Raw genomic sequence first — 15,183 nt, forward strand, 5'->3', positions numbered from 1 at the left:
TCTCTCTCTCTCTCTCTGTCTCTCTCTGTCTCTTTCTCTCTGTGTGACACAGTTGCTCCCCCTACTGTCCTCCTGTGGTTTTACCTCCTTGACTTAAACACAGAGCTGGTGGCTCTATGAGGAATAATACCTAATAACCAATGGTTCAATGCATTGCCTTGTTCTTGTTGTTGTAAAAGTTGTTTGTTGTTGTTCAGTCTGGTGAAGGTTGTGGAACTAGTTTCTACTGTGTAAAAGTTGTGTTGTTGTTGTTCAGTCTGGTGAAGGTTGTGGAACTAGTTTCTACTGTGTAAAAGTTGTGTTGTTGTTGTTCAGTCTGGTGAAGGTTGTGGAACTAGTTTCTACTGTGTAAAAGTTGTTTGTTGTTGTTCAGTCTGGTGAAGGTTGTGGAACTAATTTCTACTGTGTAAAAGTTGTTTGTTGTTGTTCAGTCTGGTGAAGGTTGTGGAACTAGTTTCTACTGTGTAAAAGTTGTGTTGTTGTTGTTCAGTCTGGTGAAGGTTGTGGAACTAGTTTCTACTGTGTAAAAGTTGTGTTGTTGTTGTTCAGTCTGGTGAAGGTTGTGGAACTAGTTTCTACTGTGTAAAAGTTGTTTGTTGTTGTTCAGTCTGGTGAAGGTTGTGGAACTAGTTTCTACTGTGTAAAAGTTGTTTGTTGTTGTTCAGTCTGGTGAAGGTTGTGGAACTAGTTTCTACTGTGTAAAAGTTGTTTGTTGTTGTTCAGTCTGGTGAAGGTTGTGGAACTAGTTTCTACTGTGTAAAAGTTGTGTTTGTTGTTGTTCAGTCTGGTGAAGGTTGTGGAACTAGTTTCTACTGTGTAAAAGTTGTGTTTGTTGTTGTTCAGTCTGGTGAAGGTTGTGGAACTAGTTTCTACTGTGTAAAAGTTGTGTTGTAGTGTTCTGTAGTTTGTTGTCTCTGTGTGGTGGAAGATATTACCTGCTGTGATTTGTCAGTGTGTATTGTCTAGTTTAATGTCAGTTGGTTGTTTTGTCAATTTGTGGCGTAGCTTATGAATTCTTTAGGGCCTCCCAAGGTACTCTAGTTAATCATATAGTTAATAGTTGAATTGAAAGGAACATTTTGCCTATAGAGGATTGTGTAAATATTTTATAGCCTAGTTTTTGTTTGGGGGCTTTTGAAATATTAATAGGACCATGAAAAGCTTTGCCCGTTGTCCTCTGCTGGAGAACAGGAAGTGTAATGCATTGTGTCTGTTAGTTGTATTCTCTGATGGAGAACAGGAAGTGTAATGCATTGTGTCTGTTAGTTGTGTTCTCTGCTGGAGAACAGGAAGTGTAATGCATTGTGTCTGTTAGTTGTATTCTCTGCTGGAGAACAGGAAGTGTAATGCATTGTGTCTGTTAGTTGTATTCTCTGATGGGGAACGGGAAGTGTAATGCATTGTGTCTGTTAGTTGTATTCTCTGCTGGAGAACAGGAAGTGTAATGCATTGTGTCTGTTAGTTGTATTCTCTGATGGAGAACAGGAAGTGTAATGCGTTGTGTCTGTTAGTTGTATTCTCTGATGGAGAACAGGAAGTGTAATGCATTGTGTCTGTTAGTTGTATTCTCTGATGGGGAACAGGAAGTGTAATGCATTGTGTCTGTTAGTTGTATTCTCTGCTGGAGAACAGGAAGTGTAATGCATTGTGTCTGTTAGTTGTATTCTCTGCTGGAGAACAGGAAGTGTAATGCATTGTGTCTGTTAGTTGTATTCTCTGCTGGAGAACAGGAAGTGTAATGCATTGTGTCTGTTAGTTGTATTCTCTGATGGGGAACAGGAAGTGTAATGCGTTGTGTCTGTTAGTTGTATTCTCTGATGGAGAACAGGAAGTGTAATGCTGTTAGTTGTATTCTCTGCTGGAGAACAGGAAGTGTAATGCTGTTAGTTGTATTCTCTGCTGGAGAACAGGAAGTGTAATGCATTGTGTCTGTTAGTTGTATTCTCTGATGGGGAACAGGAAGTGTAATGCATTGTGTCTGTTAGTTGTATTCTCTGCTGGACAACAGGAAGTGTAATGCATTGTGTCTGTTAGTTGTATTCTCTGATGGGGAACAGGAAGTGTAATGCATTGTGTCTGTTAGTTGTATTCTCTGCTGGAGAACAGGAAGTGTAATGCATTGTGTCTGTTAGTTGTATTCTCTGATGGGGAACAGGAAGTGTAATGCATTGTGTCTGTTAGTTGTATTCTCTGCTGGGGAACAGGAAGTGTAATGCATTGTGTCTGTTAGTTGTATTCTCTGATGGAGAACAGGAAGTGTAATGCATTGTGTCTGTTAGTTGTATTCTCTGATGGAGAACAGGAAGTGTAATGCCTTGTGTCTGTTAGTTGTATTCTCTGCTGGAGAACAGGAAGTGTAATGCGTTGTGTCTGTTAGTTGTATTCTCTGCTGGAGAACAGGAAGTGTAATGCATTGTGTCTGTTAGTTGTATTCTCTGCTGGAGAACAGGAAGTGTAATGCGTTGTGTCTGTTAGTTGTATTCTCTGCTGGAGAACAGGAAGTGTAATGCGTTGTGTCTGTTAGTTGTATTCTCTGCTGGAGAACAGGAAGTGTAATGCATTGTGTCTGTTAGTTGTATTCTCTGATGGGGAACAGGAAGTGTAATGCATTGTGTCTGTTAGTTGTATTCTCTGCTGGAGAACAGGAAGTGTATTGCATTGTGTCTGTTAGTTGTATTCTCTGCTGGAGAACAGGAAGTGTAATGCATTGTGTCTGTTAGTTGTATTCTCTGCTGGAGAACAGGAAGTGTAATGCTGTTAATTGTATTCTCTGCTGGAGAACAGGAAGTGTAATGCATTGTGTCTGTTAGTTGTATTCTCTGCTGGAGAACAGGAAGTGTAATGCATTGTGTCTGTTAGTTGTATTCTCTGCTGGAGAACAGGAAGTGTAATGCATTGTGTCTGTTAGTTGTATTCTCTGCTGGAGAACAGGAAGTGTAATGCATTGTGTCTGTTAGTTGTATTCTCTGATGGGGAACAGGAAGTGTAATGCATTGTGTCTGTTAGTTGTATTCTCTGCTGGAGAACAGGAAGTGTATTGCATTGTGTCTGTTAGTTGTATTCTCTGCTGGAGAACAGGAAGTGTAATGCATTGTGTCTGTTAGTTGTATTCTCTGCTGGAGAACAGGAAGTGTATTGCATTGTGTCTGTTAGTTGTATTCTCTGCTGGAGAACAGGAAGTGTAATGCATTGTGTATGTTAGTTGTATTCTCTGCTGGAGAACAGGAAGTGTAATGCATTGTGTCTGTTAGTTGTATTCTCTGCTGGAGAACAGGAAGTGTAATGCATTGTGTCTGTTAGTTGTATTCTCTGCTGGAGAACAGGAAGTGTAATGCTGTTAGTTGTATTCTCTGCTGGAGAACAGGAAGTGTAATGCATTGTGTCTGTTAGTTGTATTCTCTGCTGGAGAACAGGAAGTGTAATGCATTGTGTCTGTTAGTTGTATTCTCTGCTGGAGAACGGGAAGTGTAATGCATTGTGTCTGTTAGTTGTATTCTCTGCTGGAGAACAGGAAGTGTAATGCATTGTGTCTGTTAGTTGTATTCTCTGCTGGAGAACAGGAAGTGTAATGCATTGTGTCTGTTAGTTGTATTCTCTGCTGGAGAACAGGAAGTGTAATGCGTTGTGTCTGTTAGTTGTATTCTCTGATGGAGAACAGGAAGTGTAATGCGTTGTGTCTGTTAGTTGTATTCTCTGATGGAGAACAGGAAGTGTAATGCATTGTGTCTGTTAGTTGTATTCTCTGCTGGGGAACAGGAAGTGTAATGCATTGTGTCTGTTAGTTGTATTCTCTGATGGGGAACAGGAAGTGTAATGCATTGTGTCTGTTAGTTGTATTCTCTGCTGGAGAACAGGAAGTGTAATGCATTGTGTCTGTTAGTTGTATCCTCTGCTGGAGAACAGGAAGTGTTATGCATTGTGTCTGTTAGTTGTATTCTCTGCTGGGGAACAGGAAGTGTAATGCGTTGTGTCTGTTAGTTGTATTCTCTGCCGGAGAACAGGAAGTGTAATGCATTGTGTCTGTTAGTTGTATTCTCTGCTGGAGAACAGGAAGTGTAATGCATTGTGTCTGTTAGTTGTATTCTCTGATGGAGAACAGGAAGTGTAATGCATTGTGTCTGTTAGTTGTATTCTCTGATGGAGAACAGGAAGTGTAATGCGTTGTGTCTGTTAGTTGTATTCTCTGATGGAGAACAGGAAGTGTAATGCATTGTGTCTGTTAGTTGTATTCTCTGCTGGAGAACAGGAAGTGTAATGCGTTGTGTCTGTTAGTTGTATTCCCGTTTCTCATAGAGCCACCAGGTGATGCCCGATTCTCTCCTAAACTATTTTGTAGGTTGTTTTTGATGGGATGATTTGAAGGACTCAACAGTGATTGACCTATTAACTTTGTGTGTATGTGTGTGTCTGTGTATGTGTTTGTATCTACAACTACGTGTGGGTGTGCACTCGCATACGGATGATCGTGTGTGTGTGTGTGTGTGTGTGTGTGTGTGTGTGTGTGTGTGTGTGTGTGTGTGTGTGTGTGTGTGTGTGTGTGTGTGTGTTCATGTCTGTGTGTATGTGTGTTCATGTCTGTGTGTATGTGTGTTCATGTCTGTGTGTGTGTGTGTGTGTTCATGTCTGTGTGTGTGTGTGTGTGTTCATGTCTGTGTGTGTGTCTGTTCATGTCTGTGTGTATGTGTGTTCATGTCTGTGTGTGTGTGTCTGTTCATTTCTGTGTGTACATGTGTTCATGCCTGTGTGTGTGTGTGTGTGTTCATGTCTGTGTGTGTGTGTGTGTTCATATGTGTGTGTGTGTCTGTTCATGTCTGTGTGTGTGTTCATGTCTGTGTGTGTGTGTTCATGTCTGTGTGTGTGTGTTCATGTCTGTGTGTGTGTGTGTGTGTTCATGTCTGTGTGTGTGTGTGTTCATGTCTGTGTGTATGTGTGTTCATGTCTGTGTGTGTGTGTGTGTGTGTGTGTTCATGTCTGTGTGTATGTCTGTTTATGTCTGTGTGTGTGTGTGTTCATGTCTGTGTGTGTGTGTGTTCATGTCTGTGTGTGTGTGTGTGTGTGTTCATGTCTGTGTATGTGTGTGTTCATGTCTGTGTGTGCGTGTGTTCATGTCTGTGTGTATGTCTGTTCATGTCTGTGTGTATGTCTGTTCATGTCTGTGTGTGTATGTCGGCTCTTGTGTGTGCTCACATGTGTGTGTGAATGTCTGAATCCTCGTCTGTGCGTGCGTGCGTGCGTGCGTGCGTGCGTGTGTGTGTGTGTGTGTGTGTGTGTGCGCGTGTGCGCGTGTGCGCGTGTGTGTGTGTTTGTGTGTGTGTGTGTGTGTGTTGACGTCCGGTGCCTAACAAAAGGGACTACAAAACTCTGAAGATAACGCCAGGATCTCCATCACCTTCTTCCGGCTGTTCAGAGTGATGAGGCTGGTCAAACTGCTGTCTCGGGGAGAAGGGATACGGACCCTGCTGTGGACCTTCATCAAGTCCTTTCAAGTGAGAGGAGACTCAGACTCAAGTCAAGACCATTGAGATGCAACGGGGTCACGGGGGGGGTCAATTGGAATTGAAGTCAGTCAATTCGGGAGGGAAGTATACTGGAATGGAAATTCTATAAATCTGAGTTAGATATAACTGAGGTTTGGGAGGAAAGACCTCAACGTCTTTTAGTTCTGGTCTGTACCTGGCCAATCATTTAAAAATATATATATTTTAAATTAATTATCTATCTATTATTTTGTTTTATATAGATAGCCTATTTATTTATTTATTTAAGTTTTTCCATATTAGAATTTTCATTTCAAATCACTTCCTGAATTGAGTGACTGAAATTCAGCTTGACCCCTGACCCTGCTTGAGGGAGGAATGTAGAAGGGAGGAGTTATGTGTCCAGCTAACCAGTCAGCATCTAACTGTCTCTCAAAACCCCAAACCCTTTCATATGCATGCTGTCACAGCCTCCTCACCATGCTACAGGTTAACGATAAGGCTTACAGGTTGACATGGTATTTCTAGGGCGAAGATAAGGTGTCCTTCATAGGTCCCGTGTGGCTCAGTTGGTAGAGCATGGTGCTTGCCACGCCAGAGATGTGGGTTCAATTCCCACAGGGTGGACCAGTATGAACTTACTACAGTCTCCTTAAATAAGAGTGTCTGAACATTTTAAATGTAGGTGGTTTTATAGGGGCACTCCCCCAAATAAAACCCAAAACATTTGATAAAGGGGTTCTGGTAAAATAGTTATTTCTCTTGGGTTGGACAGTGGGGGAAAAGGACCGTGACTATTTTTGCAGCAATGTGCTGCCGTGTTTTTGGTGCTGTGGTGCTAGACAGTGTTGTTGACGTGGTTTTGGTGCTGTGGTGCTAGACAGTGTTGTTGACGTGTCACTGATCTCTCTCTGTCCCCCCCCCCAGGCCCTCCCCTATGTAGCACTGCTCATAGTGATGCTCTTTTTCATCTACGCCGTCATTGGGATGCAGGTAAGAGCTGCCGGTCGGCCCCCGAGCATCTGGGATTGGTCCTCTGTTCCTCTCCTCTGTTTCTCTCCCCTGTTTCTCTCCTCTGTTTCTCTCCTCTGTTCCTCTCCTCTGTTTCTCTCCTCTGTTCCTCTCCTCTGTTCCTCTCCTCTGTTTCTCTCCTCTGTTTCTCCCCTCTGTTTCTCTCCTCTGTTCCTCTCCTCTGTTTCTCTCCTCTGTTTCTCTCCTCTAGCCAGTCCTGTCCCGTCCGTGTCGTTAGCTGTTCTGACCCCTGACCCAAGGTCCTGTATGTCCTGTCCTGTTCTCTCCTCCACACTATAATAACCTTTCATCTCTCTACGTTCTCTCTCTAGGGGCTGGTTTCCCAGACACACTTTAAGCCTGGTCCAGGAATTAAAAGCTCCATTGAAAGTGATTTTAATACCAGGACTAGACTGAACCCATGTCCGGGCAACCAGCACTAGATGTTGTTACCTTATATACATGTTGAGAAGCCTTGTGGCCTGTCTCCTCGGCCCCCTGTCCTCTGTGGTACTGACCCTGACGATGTCACCTGTCCTCTGTGGTACTGACCTGACGATGTCACCTGTCCTCTGTGGTACTGACCTGACGATGTCACCTGTCCTCTGTGGTACTGACCTGACGATGTCACCTGTCCTCTGTGGTACTGACCTGACGATGTCACCTGTCCTCTGTGGTACTGACCTGACGATGTCACCTGTCCTCTGTGGTACTGACCTGACGATGTCACCTGTCCTCTGTGGTACTGACCTGACGATGTCACCTGTCCTCTGTGGTACTGACCTGACGATGTCACCTGTCCTCTGTGGTACTGACCTGACGATGTCACCTGTCCTCTGTGGTACTGACCTGACGATGTCGTCTGTCCTCTGTGGTGTGGCTGTCTTGCACCATGTTGACCTGGCGTGCCCTGTGTCTCCTAACAACCTTGCCCCCTGCAGATGTTTGGTAAGATAGCCCTGAGGGACAACAGTCAGATCAACAGGAACAACAACTTCCAGACCTTCCCCCAGGCTACACTCCTGCTCTTCAGGTGAGCCGTCTGTTCTCCTCCTCTCTTTCCAGACTGTAAACCAACGTCACAAATTCCTGATTTAAAAGCCCCCAACAGATCTGGAGATGATGAAAGCACTGCCAACTCAGAGTCATGGTGTTTTATCAAACCCCTGTGCATCCTTTCCATCTCTTCTGCAAGCCGGGATGTCGTTTCCTACTTTTTTGTTTGAAAACTCTACCTGTGAAGGTAGGACAACCATGCAGCATTTCACCACCAGGTGGACCCTTCGTGGAGCCCATTCTTCCTGTACAGTAGAGCCTTCTGTGTGTGACAGCTGGTTGTTTACCTGTGCCCAGGTGTGCCACAGGCGAGGCGTGGCAGGAGATCATGCTGGCATGCGCCCCCATGCGACCCTGTGAGAAGGGGTCAGAGGTGGGACCAGCCAGCGAGGACCAGTGTGGGAGTCACTTCGCTATCTTCTACTTCGTCAGTTTCTACATGCTCTGTGCCTTCCTGGTAAGTAGCTACGGAGAGCGGGGAGGGACAATCCCACTAGCTACAGAAAGCAAGGAGGGACAATCCCACTAGCTACAGAGAGCAAGGAGGAACAATCCCACTAGCTACAGAAAACCAGGAGGGACAATCCCACTAGCTACAGAGAACCAGGAGGGGACAATCCCACTAGCTACAGAGAACCAGGAGGGACAATCCCACTAGCTACAGAGAGCCAGGAGGGACAATCCCACTAGCTACAGAGAGCCAGGAGGGACAATCCCACTAGCTACAGAGAGTCAGGAGGGACAATCCCACTAGCTACAGAGAGCAAGGATGGACAATGCCACTAGCTACATAGAGAAAGGAGGAACAATCCCACTAGCTACAGAGAACCAGGAGGAACAATCCCACTAGCTACAGAGAACCAGGAGGAACAATCCCACTAGCTACAGAGAGTCAGGAGGAACAATCCCACTAGCTACAGAGAACCAGGAGGAACAATCCCACTAGCTACAGAGAGCCAGGAGGAACAATCCCACTAGCTACAGAGAACCAGGAGGGACAATCCCACTAGCTACAGAGAACCAGGAGGGACAATCCCACTAGCTACAGAGAGCCAGGAGGGACAATCCCACTAGCTACAGAGAACCAGGAGGGACAATCCCACTAGCTACAGAGAACCAGGAGGGAAAATCCCACTAGCTACAGAGAGCCAGGAGGAACAATCCCACTAGCTACAGAGAGCCAGGAGGGACAATCCCACTAGCTACAGAGAGCCAGGAGGGACAATCCCACTAGCTACAGAGAGTCAGGAGGGACAATCCCATTAGCTACAGAGAGTCAGGAGGGACAATCCCACTAGCTACAGAGAGTCAGGAGGGACAATCCCACTAGCTACAGAGAGTCAGGAGGGACAATCCCACTGGTAGAGAAACCAATCGTTTTTTTCTAGTATTCCAGATTATTCCAGAGTTGATTATTCTGGTCTGTTGTCTCTCTGTTAGCTGTTATTGGGACTGATGAGTTGATTATTCTGGTCTGTTGTCTCTCTGTTAGCTGTTATTGGGACTGATGAGTTGATTATTCTGGTCTGTTGTCTCTCTGTTAGCTGTTATTGGGACCAGACCAGTTGATTATTCTGGTCTGTTGTCTCTCTGTCAGCTGTTATTGGGACTGATGAGTTGATTATTCTGGTCTGTTGTCTCTCTGTCGGCTGTCATTGGGACTGATGAGTTGATTATTCTGGTCTGTTGTCTCTCTGTTAGCTGTTATTGGGACTGATGAGTTGATTATTCTGGTCTGTTATCTTTCTGTCAGCTGTTATTGGGACTGATGAGTTGATTATTCTGGTCTGTTATCTTTCTGTCAGCTGTTATTGAGACCAGACCAGTTGATAATTCTGGTCTGTTATCTCTCTGTCAGCTGTTATTGAGACCAGTCCAGTTGATTATTCTGGTCTGTTGTCTCTCTGTCAGCTGTTATTGAGACCAGACCAGTTGATTATTCTGGTCTGTTATCTCTCTGTCAGCTGTTATTGGGACTGATGAGTTGATTATTCTGGTCTGTTGTCTCTCTGTCGGCTGTCATTGAGACTAGACCAGTTGATTATTCTGGTCTGTTATCTCTCTGTCAGCTGGCATTGAGACTGATGAGTTGATTATTCTGGTCTGTTGTCTCTCTTTCAGCTGGCATTGAGACTGATGAGTTGATTAATGGGGTCTGTTGTCTCTCTGTCCACAGATCATCAACCTGTTTGTGGCTGTGATCATGGATAACTTTGACTACCTGACCAGAGACTGGTCTATTCTAGGACCTCACCACCTGGATGAGTTCAAGAGGATCTGGGCTGAGTACGACCCAGAGGCAAAGTCAGTACAACTTCAAACAGCACCTCCCTCCCTCCCTCCCTCCCTCCCTCCCTCCCTCCCTCCCTCCCTCCCTCTTAGTCTCTCTCTGTCTCTCTCTCTCTTTCTCTCTCTCTGTCTATCTGTCTCTCTCTCTCTCTGTCTATCTCTCTCTCTCTCTCTCTCTCTCTAAATATTGTTGTCTGTTCTACAGGGGTCGTATCAAGCACCTAGATGTGGTAACACTGTTGAGGAGGATTCAGCCTCCTTTGGGCTTCGGGAAGCTCTGTCCCCACCGGGTGGCCTGCAAGCGTCTGGTCTCCATGAACATGCCCCTGAACAGCGATGGCACAGTCATGTTCAATGCCACCCTGTTTGCCCTGGTGCGAACAGCACTGAGGATCAAGACTGATGGTAACACATTTGATTTTGTGTGTGTAGTGATTCTCTCAACCTCTCTCTCTTCTTCTCTGATTCTCTCCACCTCTCTCTCTTCTTTTCTGATTCTCTCCACCTCTCTCTTCTCTCCTCCCCTCTCTTCTTCTCTGCTTCTCTCCACCTCTCTCTCTTCTATCCTCCTCTCTCTTCTTCTCTGCTTCTCTCCACCTCTCTCTCTTCTCTCCTCCCCTCTCTTCTTCTCTGATTCTCTCCACCTCTCTCTCTCTTCTCTCCTCCCCTCTCTTCTTCTCTGATTCTCTCCACCTCTCTCTTTTCTATCCTCCCCTCTCTTCTTCTCTGCTTCTCTGCTTCTCTCCACCTCTCTCTCTTCTATCCTCCCCTCTCTTCTTCTCTGCTTCTCTCCACCTCTCTCTTCTATCCTCCCCTCTCTTCTTCTCTGCTTCTCTCCACCTCTCTTCTCTCCTCCCCTCTCTTCTTCTCTGCTTCTCTCCACCTCTCTCTTCTTTCCTCCCATCTCTTCTTCTCTGCTTCTCTCCACCTCTCTCTCTTCTATCCTCCCCTCTCTTCTTCTCTGCTTCTCTCCACCTCTCTCTCTTCTATCCTCCCCTCTCTTCTTCTCTGCTTCTCTCCACCTCTCTCTCTTCTATCCTCCCCTCTCTTCTTCTCTGCTTCTCTCCACCTCTCTCTTCTCTCCTCCCCTCTCTTCTTCTCTGCTTCTCTCCACCTCTCTCTCTTCTATCCTCCCCTCTCCTCTTCTCTGCTTCTCTCCACCTCTCTCTCTGTATGCCCCACATGAACATGTGTGTGTGTGTGTGTGCGTGCGTGCGTGAAGGTAACTTGGAGCAATGACCATTGTTGGTTTGTACGGTCCCCGTCTGGTTTCTGTGTTTCTGTGTTTGTGTGTGTGTGTGTGTGTGTGTGTGTGTGTGTGTGTGTGTGTGTGTGTGTGTGTGTGTGTGTGTGTGTGTGTGTGTGTGTGTGTGTGTGTGTGTGTGTGTGTGTGTGTGTGTGTGTGAAGGTAACTTGGAGCAGGCGAACGAGGAGCTCCGAGCCATAGTGAAGAAGATCTGGAAGAGGACCAGTATGAAGCTGCTGGATCAGGTGGTGCCCCCTGCTGGAGATGATGAGGTGACGGTTGGGAAGTTCTACGCCACCTTCCTGATCCAGGAGTACTTCAGGAAGTTTAAGAAGCGTAAAGAGCAGGGCCTGGTGGCCAAGGTGCCCCCCAAGACGGCTCTCTCCCTGCAGGTGGGTCCCTACAAGTTCCTGGCTGTCAGACCTTCAGACCAGAGAGCACCTTTTAGAAATGTGTTAGTTCTTCACTGAACATATCAAATTAGTACTAAAACAATGAGTCTGTGTTTCTGTTTGTTCCTCTGTGTCTGTCGTTCCGTGCTGGTGCTTGTCTGTGCCTGTCTGTATTTCTAATCAGGCGGGCCTGCGGACGCTCCATGACATGGGTCCTGAGATCCGGAGGGCCATATCAGGTGACCTCACAGTGGAGGAAGACCTGGACAAGTCGATGAAGGAGCCGGTCTCGGCAGCGTCCGAGGACGATATCTTCAGGGTAAAGGTCGGCTACAGCCCCACACACCCCTCTGTCTGAACTACTGAGCTTCATCAGGCCCATCGCTTCTGCTGTGACCAGCTATAAGGATTACATCTGGTTCTTCACCATCCACCATCATTGGCTCCAGACGCCACTTCAGTATCCACTACACTTCATAACCCACTACACTTCATAACCCACTACACTTCATAACCCACTACACTTCATAACCCACTACACTTCATAACCCACTACACTTTATAACCCACTACACTTCATAACCCACTACACTTCATAACCCACTACACTTCATAACCTACTACACTTCATAACCCACTACACTTCATAACCCACTACACTTCATAACCTACTACACTTCATAACCCACTACACTTTAGTACCTACTACACTTCATAACCCGCTACACTTCATAACCCACTACACTTCATAACCCACTACACTTCATAAACCACTACACTTCATAACCCACTACACTTCATAAACCACTATACTTCATAACCCACTACACTTTAGCACCTAGTACAATAAAGTTCCAACAACACTTCAGTATCCAATGCACTTCAAAACCCACTACACTCCATAACCCACTACACTTCATAACCCACTACACTTCATAACCCACTACACTTCATAACCCACTACACTTCAGTACCCACTACACTTTAGTACCTACTACAGTTCAGTATCCACTACACTTCATAAGCTACTACACTTCATAACCCACTACACTTCATAACCCACTACACTTCATAACCCACTACAGTTCAGTATCCACTACACTTCATAACCCACTACACTTCATAACCCACTACACTTCAGAACCCACTACACTTCCTAACCCACTACACTTCATAACCCACTACACTTCATAACCCACTACACTTCATAACCCACTACACTTATAACCCACTACACTTCCTAACCCACTACACTTCATAACCCACTACACTTCATCACCCACTACACTTCATAACCCACTACACTTCATAACGCACTACACTTCATAACCCACTACACTTCATAACCCACTACACTTCATAACCCACTACACTTCAGTATCCACTACACTTCATAACCCACTACACTTCAGTACCCACTACACTTCATAACCCACTACACTTCATAACCCACTACACTTCATAACCCACTACACTTCATAACCCACAACACTTCATAACCCACTACACTTTATAACCCACTACACTTCCTAACCCACTACACTTCATAACCCACTACACTTTAGTACCCACTACACTTCATAACCCACTACACTTCATAACCCACTACACTTCATGACCCACTACACTTCATAACCCACTACACTTTAGTACCTACTACACTAAAGTTCCAACAACACTTCAGTATCCAATACACTTCATAACCCACTACACTTCATAACCCACTACACTTCATAACCCACTACACTTCATAACCCACTACACTTCAGTACCCACTACACTTTAGTACCTACTACAGTTCAGTATCCACTACACTTCATAACCCACTACACTTCATAACCTACTATAGTTCAGTATCCACTACACTTCAGTATCCACTACACTTCATAACCCACTACACTTCATAACCCACTACACTTCATAACCCACTACACTTCATAACCCACTACACTTCAGTACCCACTACACTTTAGTACCTACTACACTAAAGTACCAACAACACTTCAGTATCTACTACACTTCATAACCCACTACAGTTCAGTACCCACTACACTTCAGAACCTACTACAATAAATAAACTACAGTAAAGTACAAACGTCAGTATCTACTACAGTAGTAGTAGTACACTTCAGTATCTACTACACTAATGTACCAACAACACTTCAGTATCCACTACACCTCATAGCCCACTACAGTTCAGTACCCACTACATGTCATAACCTACTACACTTCAGAACCCATTACACTTCAGAACCAATCACACTTCAGTATTCACTACACTTCAGAACCCACTACACTTCAGTATCTACTATACTTCAGAACCCACTACACGTCAGTATCTACTATACTTCAGAACCCACTACACTTCAGTATCTACTATACTTCAGAACCCAGTACACTTCAGTATCTACTATACTTCAGAACCCACTACACTTCAGTATCTACTATACTTCAGAACCCACTACACTTCAGTATCTACTATACTTCAGAACCCAGTACACTTCAGTATCTACTACACTTCAGAACCCAGTACACTTCAGTATCTACTATACTTCAGAACCCAGTACACTTCAGTATCTACTATACTTCAGAACCCAGTACACTTCAGTATCTACTATACTTCAGAACCCACTACACTTCAGTACCCACTAAATGGCATTCTCATCCACACCTAAACACGATCCCGCCCCAATAGAGGGAGACATTGCTGTTCCAGTCATAAACCAGGCCTTTGCTTTGCATTGTCCATACGACATAGACTGAATAGATTTAGTCATAATAGCAGAACAGCATGACTGTGTGCTTTTAGATGGATGTACCGCTACACAATACTCATCCCTCTCTCTCTCCTCCCTCTCTCTCTCTCTCTCTCTCTCTCTCCTCCCCCTCTCTCCTCCCTCTCTCTCTCTCTCTTCTCCCTCCCTCCTCCCTCTCTCTCTCCTCCCCCTCTCTCTCTCCTCCCCCTCTCTCTCCTCCCTCTCTCTCTCTCTCTCTCCTCCCCCTCTCTCTCCTCCCTCTCTCCTCCCTCTCTCTCTCCTCCCCCTCTCTCTCCTCCCTCTCTCTCTCCTCCCTCTCTCTCCTCCCCCTCTCTCTCCTCCCTCTCTCTCTCCTCCCTCTCTCTCTCCTCCCTCTTTCTCTCCTCCTCTCTCCTCTCCCTCTCTCTCCTCCTCTCTCTCTCTCTCCCTCTCTCTCCTCCCTCTTTCTCTCCTCCTCTCTCTTCTCCCCCTCTCTCTCCGCCTTCTCTCTCTCCTCCTCTGCTCTCTCCTCCTCCTCTCTCTCCTCCTCTGCTCTCTCCTCTCTCTTCTCCCTCTCTCGCCTCTCCCTCTCTTTCCTCTCCCTCTCTTTCTGCCTCCTCTCTCTCCTCCCCCTCTCTCTCCTCTCCCTCTCTCTCTGCCTCCTCTCTCTCCTCCCCCTCTCTCTCCTCTCCCTCTCTTTCTGCCTCCTCTCTCTCCTCCCCCTCTCTCCTCTCCCTCTCTCTCTCTGCCTCCTCTCTCTCCTCCCCCTCTCTCTCCTCTCCCTCTCTCTCTGCCTCCTCTCTCTCCTCCCCCTCTCTCTCTCCTCTCTCTCTCTCTGCCTCCTCTCTCTCCTCCCCCTCTCCCTCTCTCCTCCCTCTCTCTCTCTCTCCTCCCTCTCTCCCTCCTCCCTCTCTCTCTCCTCCTCCTCTCTCTCTCCTCCCCCTCTCTCTCCTCCCTCTCTCTCTCTCCTCCCCCTC

At 45.9% G+C, this 15,183-nt stretch overlaps 1 protein-coding gene across 5 annotated transcripts in view; it reads left to right on the forward strand.

Moving 5' to 3' along the window:
• The window catches only part of LOC110518351 (voltage-dependent L-type calcium channel subunit alpha-1C), a 149,190-nt gene that overhangs the window by 120,787 nt on the left and 13,220 nt on the right, over positions 1 to 15,183 (forward strand). For all 5 annotated transcript variants that reach the window (XM_036956552.1, XM_036956550.1, XM_036956551.1 and 2 more), the window contains 8 exons: positions 5,349 to 5,486; positions 6,405 to 6,470; positions 7,430 to 7,521; positions 7,842 to 8,001; positions 9,721 to 9,848; positions 10,039 to 10,238; positions 11,242 to 11,471; positions 11,656 to 11,790. In XM_036956552.1, coding sequence (XP_036812447.1) covers positions 5,349 to 5,486; positions 6,405 to 6,470; positions 7,430 to 7,521; positions 7,842 to 8,001; positions 9,721 to 9,848; positions 10,039 to 10,238; positions 11,242 to 11,471; positions 11,656 to 11,790 — 1,149 coding nt within the window. The remainder of the gene's footprint in view (positions 1 to 5,348; positions 5,487 to 6,404; positions 6,471 to 7,429; positions 7,522 to 7,841; positions 8,002 to 9,720; positions 9,849 to 10,038; positions 10,239 to 11,241; positions 11,472 to 11,655; positions 11,791 to 15,183) is intronic.

The sequence above is a fragment of the Oncorhynchus mykiss genome, chromosome 21 (assembly GCF_013265735.2).
Source record: "Oncorhynchus mykiss isolate Arlee chromosome 21, USDA_OmykA_1.1, whole genome shotgun sequence".
NCBI classification, from domain to species: domain Eukaryota; kingdom Metazoa; phylum Chordata; class Actinopteri; order Salmoniformes; family Salmonidae; genus Oncorhynchus; species Oncorhynchus mykiss.